At 38.2% G+C, this 18920-nt stretch overlaps 1 protein-coding gene across 1 annotated transcript; it reads left to right on the top strand.

Moving 5' to 3' along the window:
• The first annotated feature begins 1489 nt into the window (after positions 1-1489).
• On the top strand, positions 1490-17807 carry sdcbp2 (syndecan binding protein (syntenin) 2). Its single transcript, XM_004070310.5, has 9 exons — positions 1490-1658; positions 6377-6428; positions 6804-6900; positions 9121-9221; positions 9951-10115; positions 12060-12235; positions 13391-13562; positions 14863-14954; positions 16601-17807. Exons 2-9 carry the CDS (start codon positions 6378-6380, stop codon positions 16653-16655), a joined length of 909 nt encoding a protein of 302 aa, XP_004070358.1. The 5' UTR covers positions 1490-1658; position 6377; the 3' UTR covers positions 16656-17807.
• The last annotated feature ends 1113 nt before the right edge of the window (positions 17808-18920 follow it).

Genomic DNA, 18920 nt, shown 5'->3' on the forward strand with positions numbered 1-18920 from the left:
GATGCAAAAATACATGTTTGGGGAAAAAAGCAACTTTACCCACTGTTTGAATTTAAATTCACACATTTCTAACATGGTGTAACTGTATTGAGAAGAATTTGTCAACAAATGTTGCATTCTTTCAATACAAGAAGTAGTAATTTTTCAATGAATAACAATGAGTCATGTTTTTTTTTTCTTTTTCAATTAGCAACATTATCCCTGTCAAGTGTTTTTGAGATTTCATGGAAGCAGCCAATTGGAAATGAACAGAAAAAGGTGAAATGATGATCCACAACAAAAAACATGGACCAGGTTCTATACAATGGGTTTTAAATAAAGTTTGATAATGCGGTAGGGTTCTCAGAAATGCAGGTATCTAACATAATATGAATGGTTATATAAGGTAAGAAGCTCCTCCATCCTTCAGTGGTCTGTATTGATGGCACGAGTTTAAATTGGTTACCTGTGTAAAAGACACGTCTCCGCGACCAATACCTAAGAGCTGTCTCAGGACACCAGAGGCAATATTGTTGTAAGTTTACCTATGATGAACATTACAGACCTCTCATCGTTTTAAGGGGGACAACTTGCAGGATTGATAAGTAACAAATACTTTTTTGCCCCACTGTATATGTGAAAAAGCAGAGCACAGGTCTTTGAAGACATTAATACGACCACAACCTTTGGAACATCAAAATGATGTTAATGTTGCTCACAAAAACAGAGTAAACATATTTTTTTTAAACAGTTATGTTTACTGATTATACATAAATGCAATAAAGACATTTTATTCCTACGTTTCAGACATAAATAATCTCTACAGTCACCCAAAGGGTGCAGAGGGGAGAGTTAAGGAGCTTAAAGTGTAGCTGACTGGAGCATACCAACTTTAACTGTGTAGTTTCATTAATAAGAAAGAACAATTATCAACTGGTTGACAAATGGATTTATCCGCCTAAAAAAAAAAAAAAGAATATTTATCCATGAGACCGTGTGCAAATCTGAGCTCCTATCAACTCATAAAAGGTGTTTTTTTTTTTTTTTTTACTAAGCCTGCATGAGGTGACAGTCGGAAGGAATGACTCATAAATAACCTCCAGCAAAATCAGACTATGTCATACAACTGTAATAAACAAACATCAACATCTGAGATAAAACCAGGAGAAATTTGATGTAAAAAATATTACTAATGTTGGTTTATAACAGTATAAAAATGTAAGAAAATGGAAAGAGAATAAAAAATGCTTCTAATGCCCTAGGTTATGGAGGATTTTGGAACATCTACAAACTTTTTCCAGAGACATTCTTGAAAAGCCTAACACTGAACAGTTACACACACGTCAAAGATCATTTGGGAATTTAATTTATCAGCTAAATTAACACAATTCTCTTCTAACATTAATTTATATAAGTATCACTTATTATGACCTTATATCACACAGAAGTTCAGTCACAAGACCTTCATAAAACCAGCCTGAGTCAGGGGTCATGTGACTGAAACTGGGCGTGTCTTATAACGTCAGCTGTGATTGACATGGTGCACAGGAGCAGGAAGCCAACAGTGACGTCACTTTCTAGAAGTCCCCTTAAGGTGTCTGCGACGAGAAGACCGAAGAGGCAGAAAATAACGGAGTGCTCATCTTTTTTTGGACTTTGAAACAAATTCACATCTACAGGTGAGCTATGTTTAATTTTTTTAAGTATCGCCGCGAGGCCATCTGTCGTACGTAGCTGTAACTGAGGTGAATTTCTGTTTTTACCTACATGCTAACGCCGTTAGCTAACCTCCCTCTAGCTGTTTATGCCGGAACAAAGACGCTTCTTTGAGCTCCTTCTTCTTCAAATTTTATTCTATTTTAATCCACGCGCTCGCTTCAGTCTCATGCTATTGTATTTATGAACGTGAAAAATATATGTTTTCTATATCAACAATGCTGCTTCTTATATGTGTGTACAGTTTCGGGTAACGTTCAGGAACATCTCGCGCGTCTCAAGTTAGCTTCGCCTCGAAACGAGAGTCTGTTTTAAAATATCATCATCACAAGAGTATAAAGAATTTGATTATTCTGCTGATTTATTTATAGTGTTGTGGGTTGTTAACTTATTTAAAAACCCACCCAAAGCGGCCTTTGTGGAGATTAGTGTCTGATCAACACAACTGTTCTCAGTTTTGAGCACGCGGGCCAATTAATTTGAATGCTTTTGCTTTAGTTTCCCCTTTTTCTTTCCTTGATTCCCGAAGACGTCAGCATTTTTTCCCCCTTTCCAGTCTTAATAAGTCATGTTTCTCGTTTCTTCCGGCTGTACCTTTATCAAAATAAATGGTGATCAGTGAAAATGTATTATTTTGATAGGATAAGAGTTTAAATTTAAAGCTTATATCATTTAAAATAGGAAAAATAATTATATCAGAGTGGCTAACTATAAAAAAAATGTATATCTCAAGTTTCCAATCAAAGTGGATCACTCAAAAAGTTTGGCTAATGGTTAATAAGAAAAAAAATAAGCTAATTGTTATAAGAACTGAGGCACAACACTGGTAAGAACAGGGATGAACTATCACTTATAAATTAAACCTTTTTAATTATTTAAGCCTGTCATTTTTGGTTATTTTAAGTGTGTGGTGAGTCCATCTTAAACCAAACCAAATATAATTCTTAGAAGTTAAGGGCTGCTTTAACATGTTTTCATTTGTTTGTTTTCCGTTCATGTTTTTAAAGGAATTTGTTAGTTTGACATTATATTTATAGACTCAAGTAGAAGTAAAGTTTATAAAAAAAAAAAAAAAAACAGTAAATGAATAATCTGCTAGATTTTCAGAATAAAGCAGAAGCTTTAGATCGAGTTCTGCTGAATGGGCTGCTCACACCAAAATATGTTGAATGGGAGCAAACACATGCCAGGCCTGGTGTGTCTGAGCCTTTGCACAAGCTTTCTTTGGCATTCCTCCTAATATAACACTACTTTGAGTTTCTTGACTTTTTTTTGCAAGCAAGTTAGATGAAACATTTGTTTTAAAAAAACTAACAGGAAACCAGTACACACATATTTAACAGTCTGAAACAAAAGAAAATTCTTTTGTCATGTTAACCTTCACTTGTTAATGTGACCTTCATATATATTTTCCGTCATCAGAAATCTTTACCTTAACAATCCATAAAAAAAACTTTTTTAACCTCCTTCAGAAAGGGTTCCTTCTTGTATATTTCAGTAAAATGATCTGCGCCTTGTTTTCCGTCGCAGTGGCAGACGTCTCAATGATCCTGTTATGTCATCTGAAGGGTTGCTCAAATGCTGCTGTTTTGTTTCCAGGCGTATTCATGTTCAGCCAGAGAGTCTGTATGAGAGAGGCATACAAAGCAAGCAAACACATAGCTGAAGAGTAAACAGTGGAAGGTTAACAAAAAGGCCTCTCTGTGTCCACACACACACAATGATGCACTTGTCCTGGAGGACTGAGATGAGCAGAATGGAGTGAGCCCTCAGTGATGTTAAAAAACCAACTGTTGCTTGATTTATGCTCTCTACATAAACTGGATTGTAGGACCTGTTTTTGTAGCTCTGATGTTTCTAATCTTCACACTTGAAGCAGCAGCTCTTCAAAGCTGACAGTCTGCCTCACAGAAGAGCTACTCTGATCTCAGAACCATACTTTACATCAGCCTCCTAATGCACATCGATATAATGATTGACTTAGTGCTGCACGGTGGCCTCTTTGGTCTTAACCGACATGTTAAAAGTCCTGCTCCAGCGTCTTTTCCTGTCTATGTGTCACATGATTTTTCCTGATTAGACCGCGCTGTTTCAGTGTCATTCTGTGTGTGAACTGGTGGATAGATTCTGATCAGTTGAGATTCCTTTGCGGATTTTGGAGGATTTGAAACGTTTTCACATAAAATAAAAAGGTTCCTAAAAAGCAGCATTAACTTGATCTAACAGCTGCACGTTTCTATCTAATAAGATCTGCTGACGCAAATGGTAATAAAAAGAGAATGCAAACTTCACCTGGCATTTCTCGTGATCTCACATTGTGTAAAACACATCCGCCTTTACTTTAACAGCACCTGTTTGGAGACACAAACGTCCCTATCATTTCCTACCATTGAGCTCCTGTCTGAAACGGGAAGCTATGCAGAAGAAGAGAACTAAGAGTCGGGCACTTGGATCGTAAACACATGCCATGTGAGATGACTATATCAGTAAATAGACTGTATACATGATGAATACTTTGGGTACAACGTGTTCTGTCTAAGCTAAATTTTTCTTGCCTTTTACTTAGTATTTTTGCATCTTCTGTCTTTTTTTTAATAAGAAAAACGTAATTAAGTCTTTCATAACAGCATTTCATGATGAGCCAGTAGTTCGCTTAGATAATGAAACAGTTCCTGTCTGGTTTAAGGGTTAATAATCTAACCTGCCTGAAGACCCACTCTGACGACAATTGTGTTTTCAGTGTTTTTAACATGTTATTGTGGCGTTTTCTCATGATGGAGGACATATATAAAATAAATTAATTTCTGAGTATTTCTTTATTCAAATGACTGTGAATCAGGAGCTGGACGATAAAACGCCATTTGAGAAAAGGCTTAATTGTGATGTAGGAAATTTGATCTAATGGAATCTAAATGATTTTAGGTAATTCCTACTTTGTAAGTTTAGTTTTTTCTATCAAACATAAAAAAAAGTGAAAAGAAGAACTGGCAAGGGTGAGATCAGCTGTTTCTTTGCAGGCTTAGGATTTGCGTCCGAGTCTTTTCAACACAAAGGCTCTTTGTGGAATGTGAGTTGTTTAGTGTATAAAAGTAATGGTATCAATTAAACATGCATAGTCAAATTCCACTCTCAGACATACTTTGCTCATTAGCTGCCTGCCATCATACTACAGATGGTTTCTGAGCTGCTGCGTTGTTTTGAAACCTCAGTCAGCTGACTCATTTCCTGATTCCACATTTTGGGGGGTGGAAATGTTTAAAAAAAAAACTGTTTCAAATTTGGTATTTCTGTGTTTTCGTAATCTCAAAGCCTGTTTGCGTCCTGTTGTCATTTGACCTTAACACATTCCCATGTTATGAGAATAAGTGCAGATTAAACCCATTTATTCATGGAGTGTGGACGATGAAAACATGAGCTGTAGACGTGGATGTGATCGTTTTTAAAGCTTCCTTCTGATGGCAGCTGATCAGTCCGGATCTTAAAGTTTGTGGTGCTAAGCTCCAAAAAGACTCCTTTGTTTAGGACATATATGTCTTCATGTGGTATTTATAAATCCAAATAAATATCTCTGCTTCGAGGAAACTGTTTCAAACTCTTCAGCTCTGCGACCCACAAAGGTGCAGTGAGTTTTCCAACTCTACACCCACAGCTGCTTCACTCCCTATTTTTAAAAAAAAATGGTCTGGAGTGACCTCTTCCGCAGCTTCCTGTGCCTAAAAAAACAGAACGGGACATTTTTCTCTGAGCTGAACTAGAAGTGTGTCTAGTAGTGTGCGATTGACCCAGTGTTTGCTTGTTTTGCATCTCACATGCAAGTTGCTTTGAAATAAAGTCTTTTGTTAAATGAATACATGTAAAAATAAACCATACAGAAAGTTAACAAACAACAAAGCCGTTGTATAAATCCATTTTAGCATGACTCTGCATATGAGGCCTTCTCGGATGTGATGCAAAACCTTGAAAATATCGTTAGTTTTCCTCCACTGAAGATGTTTATGTGATGGATTCTGCCGCTGTGGTCAAAGCACTTTGGTACCAGAGCATCAGTTCAGTGACCCAAAGGAATTGTGAACACAGGCGTGAATTTGAGGTCAGCTGGAAGTAATTCTACTGTTTTTATGTTTACGTTACACTTTTCATGTAAACATAAAGTGCTTCACACTGTGCATATGACAATAAACCCTTGGAAATAACCCAAGTACAATAAAATATAAAACACACACAATATAAAAAGAATAAAAATCTATAGAATTAAAACACATCCATCTATTTGTCCAATCAATCAATCAATCAATCAATCAATCAATCAAATCACAACAGAATGAGGAAGCGTTTAAAAAAAGAAATAGAGATGAAAGTATAAATATTGCTAGAAAACAAAAAAACTAAGAATATAGATTACATTTCCTTTTAAATATTCAATGAAAATAGAAAAATGGTAATCCAAATTTTAACTATATATTCCTTTTTCTGAACCCACTGAATCCCTCATAGTCATAAAAATTAGACCATGCATGTAAAAAACAAAAAAGGTTAAATTTAATAAAAACTAAATGCAGGAAATAGAACTGAACATTAATACACGAAATGAAAAATGTTTCAACCTAAGTTAAAAAAATCAAACAAAAAGGCTTTTCATGATCCTGACCTTCACTCCCAGATGTTTGTGTTTTCTCCTCAGCATGTCTCTGTATCCATCCCTCGAGGACCTCAAGGTCGACAAGGTCATCAAGGTAAGAGGAACTTTGTGTCAGTGACGTGACTTTAACTTTGGGTTATAGGAAGTTTTTATAGTTTATGTGATGCAGACAAAATTTTGAATCAACTCTAAAACTCTTATAATGCATTGATTTTCAACAATGATCCCAAACACAATAAGGAAAGTGACCACTGTCGTGGTTTTTCATGAGGTCTAAATTCTGTTTTCACACTGTGGTAACCTGGTTGATGGGCCTCGGATGTGGTCAGATTAACCAACATTTTTTCAGTCGGCGATGGAATATATGTCTCTAAGCGCAAACGGTTCAGTAACGCAGAAAGTCCTGACCATATATGTTTATCTGAAATTGCATTTAAACAGAGCTGACTGAAGTGTTTGCTGTTTTCAGGCTCAGGTCCAGTTCGCTCAGACTGCTGCCCCCATGCCTGCCATCACTGAGGGAAGCTCCCAGCCTGAGCTTGCTGCTGTTGCCATGCCAGCATCCGGTGAGTGGGACCGGTTCGAACTCCAGAACCACTTTCCAGATTGACCCTTTCCCTTCTGTTGAGCTGCAGTGTAAACTGGTAATGTATGGACAAAGTTTTGCAGAGGATGAAGTCTGTTAAAGGAGCTGATTGGTGTTGAAGATCGGAGCTAAAGTTGTTTAGAAAAACAAGAGGCTTCACTTCCAGAGTAGAGTTGTCTTACATGTGGAGTGATGTCTGCAGGAAGCCTCTTAATGATTCTATAAAATGGAAAATACGAACAGACAACCTCCAGGCTTTGCAAAGGACAACATTTTGATTATCTTCCCTCTTATTGTTCCTTTCATTTACTTTCTCTTCCCTATTTGGATGCAAAGTCCTGAGTGCTTTTGGTTCTTTGTGTTTCCTCACCATGGTGACTGGCTCAGGCAGTAATGCAGTGGGGATATGGTGTTGGGGGGGTTGGCATAAGGAAGGGACTAGGTTTTAAACGTGACCTGAAAGGGAAAAGAGGATGTTAACATAAATATGGACGGGATTGGAGATTTGGTTTAAATCTAAAGCTTAAGGGACAAATGTTTGGAAACCTCTTGTTTGTTTATCTACAGCAGTGTTTTTCAACCAGTGTGCCGTGGGAAATTGCCCTCAATAACTGATCTAAAAACATTTTCCGTCTCCAGGATATCAGCTCTTTGTTCATCCAAACAGGTCCTGATAAAACAATGAGTAGTTAGGAATATGAAAGATTGTAAAACACTTTTTTCTTTGTGTTTATTTGATTCTATTAAAGACATTTTGATAAGAATCTAGCCGTAGTTTCAGACGTTTTCGGAAAATTCCCACCCCTTTAACTGTCTCCACCAATCATTCTTGGAGGCCTAAAGTCTTCACTTCCTTGTTCTGATTCAGCTCATAAAATCGCTCAGTTCTAACAAAAATATCAGCTAAAGCTCGTCTTTAGCGGTGTATCTTTCCGCAGGATCCGGTATCAGACCGTGGAACAAGTGAACAAAACAATGAAGCTCAGAGACGCTAGTCTGTCTGCATTCGGCAGCTGTTTGCACTAGATCTCCCATGATGCATTGGGTTAAAGTGACAGCGTCTCAGCGCACAATGATTTTTTGTTGTTAAACGTCTTGAAAACACAATGAACACACATCAAACTGTTTTTAAATCTTTTAACTTAACTTTTATTACATCTTTTAGAAAAAACAGCTGCAGCGTCCAGCTTTTTTTGCCACAATCATCACAAAAATCCATGTGAGATTACGGAGGGACTGTAGATCAATACAGACTAGTATGATTTTCTCCTTTTTTTTTAAATTTTTGGATGCTGGTGTGCCGCGGGATTTTCGTCAAGGTTAAAGTGTGCCGTGGCTCAAAAAAGGTTGAAAAACACTGGACTACAGTATATTCTGTCATTGGTTAAAGTCCCGCTCCAATCATATGTTGATCCATTTTAAAAGCGTTCCCCGTGGCCTTTTAGTTATGATTATGTTGTTTTTAGTAAAAATCAAAAAACCTGTGTTGTTTTCTAGAACATAGTTTCTGCAGAGCAGCAAGAGTTTATCAGAAATTTGTCTTCTTGGCGCAGAAGTAAGCCTGCACTGATTTCCCATCATCCCCATGTTTACGTGCTCTCTATGCTAGCTTACAGTCCTTCACAACCCCAACCTCACATTACCAGTGTAGCAAAAATGGCGAGCAATATTGGAGCTATCCATCCGTAGAGTTTTGATCCAGATTCCAGCTCAGACGAGAAAAACAAGTGGATGCATCTGAATAGAGCGGAGCAGGGAGTTTGTGGCCCACCAATTGTAGTTTCTACGTAATAACAAACTTTTTTCTCACAAAATATTTTCCATCTGCTTCTGTTTATCACAACTACTAGAATAAAGAAATACTCAGAAAAACAGTTTAAATATTCTTCTTATATGTCCTCCATAATTAAAAAAAAAAAAAGCTACAACAACCTGTTACAATCACCAAAAATACGATTTTACAATAAACACGCCCGTGTGGTAGAACTAAATTAATGTCCTTTTCTGGGTGGAGTTTTTCCATTGTCAGAGTGAACATGGCCGATATAGCCCTCATTAAAATCCCAACATTTATTCATCAGTAGTATCTAGGATTGTTTTAAATTTTTCTCATCTCCAGTCTTTTCCTGTCTTTAAAGTCCATCCTTCGTATTTTTTCACCAACATTCTTTCCGTTTCCTTCTGTTCTTTATCCTCTCAGGTTTGTACCCAAATCTGGGGGAGCTGGGAGACTACATGGGTCTGGCCCTCAACAGTGACGAAGTCCAGAAGAACTTGGCTCTGCTGCCCGTCGGGGACAATGTATGGAATGCAGTTTGTAGTTTTTTTACACTTTGAAAGCATATTTGTCTGGAAGTGTATTGCATTCAATGAAAGAACAAATGGGGTGACCTTTTTTCTAATTTTTCATGTTTTTCTTTTTTTTTAATACATGGAAAAATTAGAATATGGAGTGCCTGTTCCGAAACTGTATATTTTTATATATTCTGTATATATTGTATGATGATCTGCTCTGTTGTTGTTTTTCATCTTAAATTCAAAGATGATTTTTTTTTTCAAAGATGCACAAATATGCATGTCATATGTGCTCAATTGGTAGCTGACATAAAAATATCAATATTTTCAACATCAGTGCATTTTTCTTGATGAAACATAAATCCCCCTTTTTTTTATTTATTTTTTAGGATTTTTAAACTTGTAGTATCAAACAGATTATCACTGCTGCCTTTCAAGCTGTACAACCACAAAGTCTGTCTCTTTGGTTACGTGTCAATGTGCCGAGTCATTCTGGCCACATTTCTAAAGCGGAACTAAAACGGTCACTTATTCAGCAGAAATGTTCATGTCAGTCATTACTTTTTAATTCATTTATTTACTGATCTCACTGTGCTGAAATTATCATGTCTCCAATTAGCTTGACGCATTTTGTGTTTCATTCATGGATGAAGGGAGAGAAAAACATCTCATTGATTGTTGAGTTTTTCTGCCCCCTTCTAAAAAGCCTTTTCTTCCTTCTATCCCCCCTCCCAGCAAGTGGCGGTGCCCGCCAGCTCAGGGGTCGGGGGTATGGTGCGGCCCGTGACCGGGTCAGACATCGGCATCCTGCGGGCTGAGATCCGCCCGGGGATCCGAGAGGTGATCCTCTGTAAGGACCAGGACAGGAAGGTGGGGCTGCGGCTCCGGGCCATCGACAACGTGAGTCCGCTCGTGTGACGTGGCTCGCACTTCTGCTCTGATAGCAAGTAAAGATAACTGCAGCTCCTCTGCTCTCGCTTCCAACTGGAGCTCCTCCACCTCTCTGACGTAGATCCATTCCTGCTTCACTCTGCCCTCCTGACGGCACGCCATTATTCTCTGATAAAGATGATTTCCGGTAGATAATCGCTTCTGACTTGCTCACCTTTCATTACCTATAAGTTCCCAGAAGATTTTGGTGGTCATTTTTATGTTTTAAAGCTCTGCCCATCAGCGATTCCTCTTCTCTATGAATCACTGAGCTTTAATAAATCTCATTTAGAGTTTACAGTAGGATGTAAAATGCCTAAAAGTCCTCTCATCCTTCCTTCTTTTGCTTAAAAAAAAGCTGAGAAGATCTTTATGAGATGTTCTTAATTTTGGTAATGGTGCTTAAACGATGAGGAAACCAGGAGACGCTGAAGGATTACCCACGAGAAATCCTTTCTTTAGTTTGGCCTAGAAATGCCTCTGTCCTCTTAACAGAGGTGAATGTATCCTCTTTCCTCCCTGAAGTGAAAATTAACCGAAGGGTTAAAATACTGGACTGGTGTATTGTTCTGCTTCTGTGCATTCTTGTTTTTTCTACTCTTTTGTACATTTTTCTGCCCCATAGAGATCCTCCCTTTGATTTACTGAAACACTGTTTGTCTTCCTAAAGGGAAATGGGGTCAGTTCAAAGTCAGGACTTGCAATGATTTCATTCAGTTTGGTGACTACTGTCATCATCTCATAAAAGACGTGAAGGAACATTTAAAAAGGTCCAAAAGGAACTTCTGAGATCTTCTCAATTTGAGCTGCTATAAAAACTGATGTTTGATGCAACAAATGCATTTGGTTGTAAAGCAGAGGTAAAGTTGAGGCTTCGATGGCAATCTATGGATCAACGGAAAGAGTGAAAACATTTTCGTTTTGATTCAAGTAAACAAAAGAGCATCTTTGTCACATGGAGGGAGTGTCGTCTTCCACCTTGAACCAGGGAATGCGGTTCAGTGAAGGAGGATGATCGTCTTACAGCTGAAGCAAAACAAGCTCCAGTTTAGTATGACCTAAAAAATAGTTTTTTCTTTTTCTTTAGAGCAGCTTTTCTTTTTTTTCTTCTTCCTTTTTTCTTTTTTCCTCACTGATTTAACAAACATTCTCTGGTTTTAAAACAGTCTTAAAGCATATTAAACACAATTTTACAAATAAAGGTCAAATTTGAATGTGTTTATGGTTATGGCTGTAGCTCCGATTTAAAAGCTTTTTTATCACACTAAAAAGCTTTCATCTCAAATGTACAGTGTTCCTTCGTTATATCTCAGTTCACTTTTTATGGTTTCAAAGTTTTGCAGACAATATATAAGCACTTTGAGTTATGCTTTTATATGGAATGTGCTTTATAAAGTTTGATTTGATTTGACATGTCGGTGCAATATTGCATGCTTTTAAAAAAAACAATTCTGAACACTGTGTTCTGCATCCCGATTGGCTGTTGACCGTCCTAATCAATCTCCTCTGTGCCGTGTGTTCTTTACGGATTGTGTGCCGTTTGCTAAATCTAAATCGATCTTTGTTTCCCATCTTTATTTCTGGACTTTTTTACCATGAAAGTTTGAACTATCAGGGTTTATACAATAGAGAAAAGTGTTAAAATGTTCATGTCTGTCTGAGAAAAGCGTATAAAATGTGTAGTCAGGGGTTTACAGCCTTAAAACATCTGTAGTCCTGCTTCACAGATTTCCCTCATTTCAGGTTATTTTTAGATGCAACGTCCTCGATAAACAAGGGAACTCTGTATTCACAGTTTTGCTAAAAGAAGAGTCCGATTAGTCATTTTCTTTACTTATCTCATGACTTTTATGTCTGATTACTCGGATTCATTTCCTTGAGAAAGCCTGAACGTTTCTCCTGCCTCTCCCTCAGGGGGTGTTCATCCAGCTGGTGCAGGCCAACTCCCCCGCCGCCCTGGCCGGGCTGCGCTTCGGCGATCAGGTCCTGCAGATCAATGGGCAGAACTGCGCCGGGTGGAGCGTGGACAAAGCCCACAAGGCTCTGAAGGCCGCGGCCGAGACCCGCATTGAGATGGTGGTCAGGGACAGGTGTGTGGTAAATGTGCTGAAGGTTATAAACGGGAAAGACCTTCGACATCTTCGTCCTGAGATTGGCTGAGAATTTGCTGACTGCTCAGCTGAAGGATTGTTTAGAGGGATGATTGACAGCAGCCAGCAAGGATTGTGTTTGGCTCCTTTGGTCAGAGTTATGGAAACATGTTCTGCCATCTCCTTAGAAAGCAATCTCCAAAATGACAGAAAAGTCTCCTGAAAGACATTTAGTTGATAACAAATATATATGTTTTTTCAAATTAGGTGCTGAGGAAAATGTGTACCAAATGATGTGTTGCTTAGCAACCTCAGTTTTTATTTTCCATGCCCACTACAGTAGCTTTTTTAATATTGCTGCGTTCAGTCAGCAGAAGAGTTTTCTTAAAAACTAAAAATGCAGCATGAAAAGGAAGGGAAGTGCATCACAGTCGTCTTGAGAGCTTCAATAAAACGCCATCAGCTCAATTCTGCTTATCTTCTCAAGGCCAAAAGAGACTTTTGGGTCCATTTGGGCACAAAAAATACATAACTTGGCCAGAACAACCTTTTTACAGAACAATGAATTGATGTTATTACTTTACAAGTAACACGCTTGTTTGTTGGCAAGAGTTTGAATGTTTTTTTGAATGTTATCAAGTGTTTCGGGCATCATCTAGAGTTGAAAAATTTATTTGTTTGAACTTTTCTTTAGACATTTAGACAATGATTCCTGCAATGGGGTTTGATCATCACCTCTGATACTCCGATCCTTTGAAAAGTAACAAACTAAGCATGTAAAGATGCTGCAGAGGGCTTTTTATCTGAAGCAAAGTCACTTTCAAGCTTCGCTTAATGTCCAAATATCAATCACATAAGCAAACGATGTAGTAATTGCTATGAACCTCCAACTCTAAGCTATATTTGAATCCTAATGTGCATGAAACGACATTTACCTCGATGATGCAGGGTAAGACTGTTTAAACATGGTTGCTGCTTTCATAATTTTGATTTTGGTGCACAGACACAACTCTGAACACTGCTTCACTTTTTAACAACTTCTCAGCAAAAAAGTTTCAGCCATTTTTGATTAGACATCTTAATAATGTCACTAAAGATTCATTTAATCCCTCAAATTCTCCTGCTGATTCACAGTTCTCTGTTTTTTTCCTCCAGGCCTTTTCAGCGAACTGTCACCATGCACAAGGACAGCTCTGGACATGTGGGCTTCATCTACAAGTCTGGAAAGATCACCTCACTGGTCAAAGACGGTTCTGCTGCCCGGAACGGCCTGCTGACCGAGCATTACATCTGTGAAATCAATGGACAGAACATCATCGGCCTCAAGGTGAGACACAAGTCCTGTTTGTGTTTTCAATAGCGGAAAATATTAGCAAAAACCCTATTTGTCATTTTGATGTGTGGTGGCTGACTTTATTTCCAAAGCCTGCACGAGGAAGACGACTCCAGAAAATAGTAAAAAAGGGCAGTTTTAAGGAAGCACAGTTCATGGTTCAGTGAGTAAAAGCAGCTAAAGTCTGTAGTATGTGGTGTGTTAGTTACTGCAGCTCCAAACGCGTAGGACCATCGCTCCTGATCCCTGTGAGGTTTGTGGGGTTTGTGAGGTTTGTGTTTCAGCGTCAGTTGAATCTGTTTTAATATGTCCCCACAAATTCAAGTCAATTCTTTTATGAAATACACAAATCAATTTTTACAGCCACATCTAAATCACAAAGTAAAAAACATGACATAATCAAAAGTGCAAAGAGTATCTGATATTAGAATGGGTGAAAGATGTCATAGACTCAGAATGCATAGATAATGGTTTGATATTCAATCCTTTCCTCATGAATCTGAATAAAATCATGAGGTGCCTAAAGATTCACACCCCCAGGCGGGAGTACTACCCACTCAAAAAAATAAATGTGATCTTCTGTTTTCTTTTTTAACTTGTCCTGTCCAACAAACAGCAAACAGATGAGAGCTGAATGCCTCTTGTGTTGGACATATTTTATTTTACAACAGGGGTTATGAATCTTCAGAAAAAACTGCCAAGTAGCCCCCCCCCCCCCCCCCCCCCCGGTGCATCGCAGGCTGAATTTATATTCTGTACTATTAGTGAAACCCTTTGATACAAGTGTGTTGTAATATGAAGGTATATAAATAAAACTGAATTGAACTGAATATGTGTGCACGCATATGTGTTCAGTTCTGTTTTTGGCGCCATGATAGACTGGTTTACCCTCACTTTCCCCAAAAATTTTAGAGCCTAACCAACCCAAGACCATTTCCAGGAAACACTTTACCTGATTTACTTTACGTAGATTTACTCGCCATTTTTCATTTAACCACACACCATTGACTGAGTGCCGCCCCCCCCCCCCCCCCGGCGTTATAAACAAGTACCCGCTGGCACCAAGAAGCAAAAATCCCATAGACTTGTATTGAGAAATAAACATGTTACTTAGTCATTTTATTTGGTCAGAAAAATCCTTCTTAAACTGATACTTAAACTGGGAGGACTGGGAAGTTTTTATGGGTGAAAGGATTTGAAAATGGGGGAAGGATGCTATGGAGATTACTGTACTTTGCTCTTTTACTGTTAAAAGGATGGTGATTAAATCGATTTCATGTATTGATCATTTTAGGATTCTCAGATCAAAGACATCCTGAACTCCTCCCCCACCGCCATGACCATCACCATAATGCCCAAGTTCATCTATGAACACATGATTAAGAGGTGAGTTTTTCTTTTATCTTTTTTATTTAATTGTTTTTAGTGGTTGTTAGATTAATGCAAGTGTTTGAACATGAAGTTTTATGCCCTTGAATTAAAAATCCCACAATATCGATGTTCAGCTTTAAGGCGTCTTTTGTCAAAATACAACAGGAAAATAAATGTTACTGATATGTAATTTTCTACAGGAGTTGGGGCAACTATAAACTATTAAAGGCCTAAAGGTTGAGTCAACGCTGCATTTATCAAAATCTATCCTTCCTAAAGCTTCAGATTTAGAAAACAGGACGCTTTTAAGAGTTTTTGGGAGAAGTCAACATCTGGATTTCTTTATTTTTTTCCATCTCTTGAGCTAAAATGCTTTGTTTAGAAGAACTAAACTGAAATAAGGTTCTCTCATTTGTCGCAGGAGTTGCGTTTTAGAAATGACCTGCGATAGACCAAACCCGTAAAATTAAAATTTTACAATTTTTCTAGATGTTTTAAAGCTTCCGAACAACACACTTTATACACTTTTCTTTAACGGATATTAAAATCACCCCTTTTTCTTTAGTTCAAACCTTCGTAGAAAAATAAGTCAAATGTTATAGAATAAAAAACGGTTATGTGCTTCAATAAAAAGAAAAAAGCGAGGCAATTACCACTGGTCCTGGAAGCAGCGGCCTTCGTTTTCAGCCAATCACAATCAAGCAATCAAACACACTGTTCTTACAAAGTGCTGGGGGCTGCAGATGATTGATTTTGTGGCATGAGCTTGTCATAAAGGCCGCATTTGACCCAAGAGCCCAACTTTGGACATGATTTATGTAAATCTGGCAAGCTGAACACATCTGTACAGGTAACACAGCATGGAGGAGATTGATTGATTGATAAGGTCAACAGACAATCAGGACTCAGCAAAAAAATCTAAATTCAATACTTGTAAAAGTCCTGCAAAATTGCACACAACTAACTAAATGGACCGCGGAAGGTGAACCGTGAATTTGTGAGGGAACACAAAGATCACTGGAGAACATTTAAAATGCTTAGGAGAAAAGTAACTGGCCAAGCTACCTGAACTGATGCCAAATGTAATTTTCAATGATGAGCCTGTTTTTCTTCAGAAGCTGGCTGACATTAACCCATCTGAAGAATCTTTGAGAAACTATTTATGCTGCAGCTGAATAAACTCTGCATTTTGAAGTTTGGAAGGGTTAACTGGACATTTCTGCAGCTTTTTGACTCGGTGAACCACATTCAGAGCCTTTATCTTCTCATGAAGGAAAACATAAAGTGAAGGACCCTCCCAGGGTTTACTGACCAACCAAAAGCACAACAAGAACTCATCCTGGGGAGGTCTTAGAAGAAGCAGAACTTGGGCAGAGAGCCTCAGCGGTCTCTGTGAAAGTCATTCTCAAATGTGACAAAAAACATCCGATTTATTCCCCAAACTTTAGGACAAAAGACAAAATATTTCTGCTAAAGAAGAGCGATTCCTGACCGGTTCCGGTGATAGTTTGTGCTGCAATAAGTACACAACCTGGAAGTCATCTTAGAAACATACTTTTGTCATCAGATCAGTGATGTATAGACAGATCATTTCATAACGTGTTTGTGAATCTGAATAAAGTGTTTTCTGTGAAACTGACACAAATGTTTGGGCTTCCCAGGATGTCGTCAGGTCTCCTGCGCTCATCCATGGATCACTCCATCCCAGAGGTGTGAAGATCAGATCCCAAACTGTCCGGATGCTGAGAAAAACGTCTGCATTTCCTTCCTCATTTCTTTGTGTTTATACCAAAACCCATCCAATATCATATCACCTTCTGCACCTTTTCTCATGTCTAACATATTCTTTAAGAAGCTTTTTCTCATGTTTTTTTCTATGTCGTCATTTGGCATTAGTGCTTTTTATACGTTTACTCTGTAACGTGACATGTAGTCAGTTTTTTATCCAAGATCAAGGACTTTTATCTTTAAACGTGTTAAACTCATGAGTCCAGAGCTTCCTCGTGAGTAAGAGACGGTTCATCATTCAGCTGGGATTTTCCACACTGCCCCCAATCAGAGTCCGGGTGGGGCCGGGGCCCATCCCGTGTCTTTTACCTGCCAGTCTGATATCCTTTCAGTTTGTACCATAAATCGGTACAAACGGCTGTTTGCTCTGGCTTTTCCGTGATGAACATCTCTTGTCCTTTGGCGTTCTTCTGTCCCGAGGGTCGCTTTGTGTACATTCCAGGGATAAATGTTGGGAAGGGCCCACAGCTGGAACTAAAGGGAGGGAGGGGCAGGGTTGAAGTGTGAGCAGGGCGCCGCTTTGTGTCGTTTGGTCTCTGGTTTCAAACGCTCGAGGAAATCAGTCGTGAGGGGTCTGTTCTGACCCGCTAAGTGCACTTTCCATTACCTTCTGAGAGGTTTGAGTACCCATTTCAACAGCCATGGTATTTGTTTATTTGTGGTGTTTTTGGTGCCTCATGTTGACTGAAAAAAAAAATCATGAACTTCATGTAAAAAAACAAAAAAAAAAAAACGGTTTCATTTTGATGCTGGAAATGATCTGCTCAGAAGAAAACACATTTTAACCCAACGTTGCAGGGTCAGAACGGGGAACCTGCTGTTCTTTAGCTGTTCTTCAACCCCCCCACCCCCCAAGCACAGTGAGCATGAGCAGAACTCACGGCGCAGATTTCTACTTGTTAAATAGAGTTTCTCCTTTTAATGCTGTTCATGTTTGGATGCATGTAATCCTTTTCTCGGTATGCAATCAGATAAACATCGCTGTCATTCTGTACAAAAAAGGCTAGGAAATTCTAAAAGTTTATAAGAATGTAATCAAGATAATATTATAAAACAAGTAAAATCTTTCTGTTCACATCATTTGTTTGTCTTCTTTTAGCGTGTCCTCCGAATGAAGCTGATAAAAATGACCAGTTGGACTAGCATAACTAACAAAAAACAAATATTTTATAGAAGAAAAAAATGTTAAATGTGCAAAATGTTTCATCTTGAGGCCAAAATAACTGTTTCCTGTTGAAGATTTTCATTTAATGTGTGTATTCTAGAAACATGTGGCTTAAGTTTTTATTACTTGGTTGCAACTGTTTTCCAGGCCAGTGATTTTTTTATCCTTTATGAGCTGAATTAAACACTTTCCTTGACAAAAATTCTAAGGCACACAAACAAAAATGTAAAAAAAAAAGATTCTAATAAAATAGAAACTCTGTAGTCTGTATTGATGAACACTCTCCACAATCTGACATGCATCTTATTGTAATAACTGAAGCACATGAAGCTTGAGGTTCTAGCTGTCTTTTCTAAAAGTTGTAATAGTTTACAATCACTAAGTAAGTTTACACAGGTACTTTTCCTTTAAGTTTATAGTACAATGCAATTACATGTAACCTCACAAAAATAATAAACAAAAATATCTTTTTTTCTTTATAGTGATTAATTTATTGAAATGTGTTGTTTTGTTTATGCCAAAGCAACTGCAATTTTTGAACATTATATGACAACATATTTGATCAATTTTACACAAAAAGACCAACATTAAATTCATGTTCATTTAAGGTTTTCTTATGCCTAAATAAAAAACTAACTAAATGGATTCTTACTTAAACATAAGTGTTTCTTATTACTTTTATTAAAACCTGAATTTAAATTTTTCAAAAGTGCTTAAAATGTGTCACTAAATTTATTCCCTGTTTGCGTTTGTAAATGGCGCATAGCACTTTTCTACCTACAAGGACAAAGCGCTTTTACAGTCACACACACACTCATTCACACACTGGTGCCCGCTTTGCTGCCAAACACAGCCGCCCCCCTACCACCAGAGCCCAAGGACACTTCGACTCATGGATGTGCAAGGCGGGAATCGAACCTGCAACCTCATGGTTATGGGTCGACTGCCCTACCGCTGCACCACGGCCGCCCATTTGTGGTGCCTCGTGACAGGTAACAGTAGTAAATAGTAAGTAACGCTGTCGCTTT

This window comes from Oryzias latipes, chromosome 7 (genome assembly GCF_053564925.1).
Source record: "Oryzias latipes strain Hd-rR chromosome 7, Olatipes_Hd-rR_3.1".
In the NCBI taxonomy this organism is placed as follows: Eukaryota; Metazoa; Chordata; class Actinopteri; order Beloniformes; family Adrianichthyidae; genus Oryzias; species Oryzias latipes.

Bases quoted from the DNA above. Each gene is read 5' to 3' on its own strand.
- sdcbp2 (XM_004070310.5), top strand. From the start codon at position 6,378: ATGTCTCTGTATCCATCCCTCGAGGACCTCAAGGTCGACAAGGTCATC. The intron at 10,116-12,059 runs GTGAGTCCGCTC...CCTCTCCCTCAG, and splicing joins GGCTCCGGGCCATCGACAAC to GGGGTGTTCATCCAGCTGGT. The intron at 12,236-13,390 runs GTGTGTGGTAAA...TTTTTCCTCCAG, and splicing joins GAGATGGTGGTCAGGGACAG to GCCTTTTCAGCGAACTGTCA.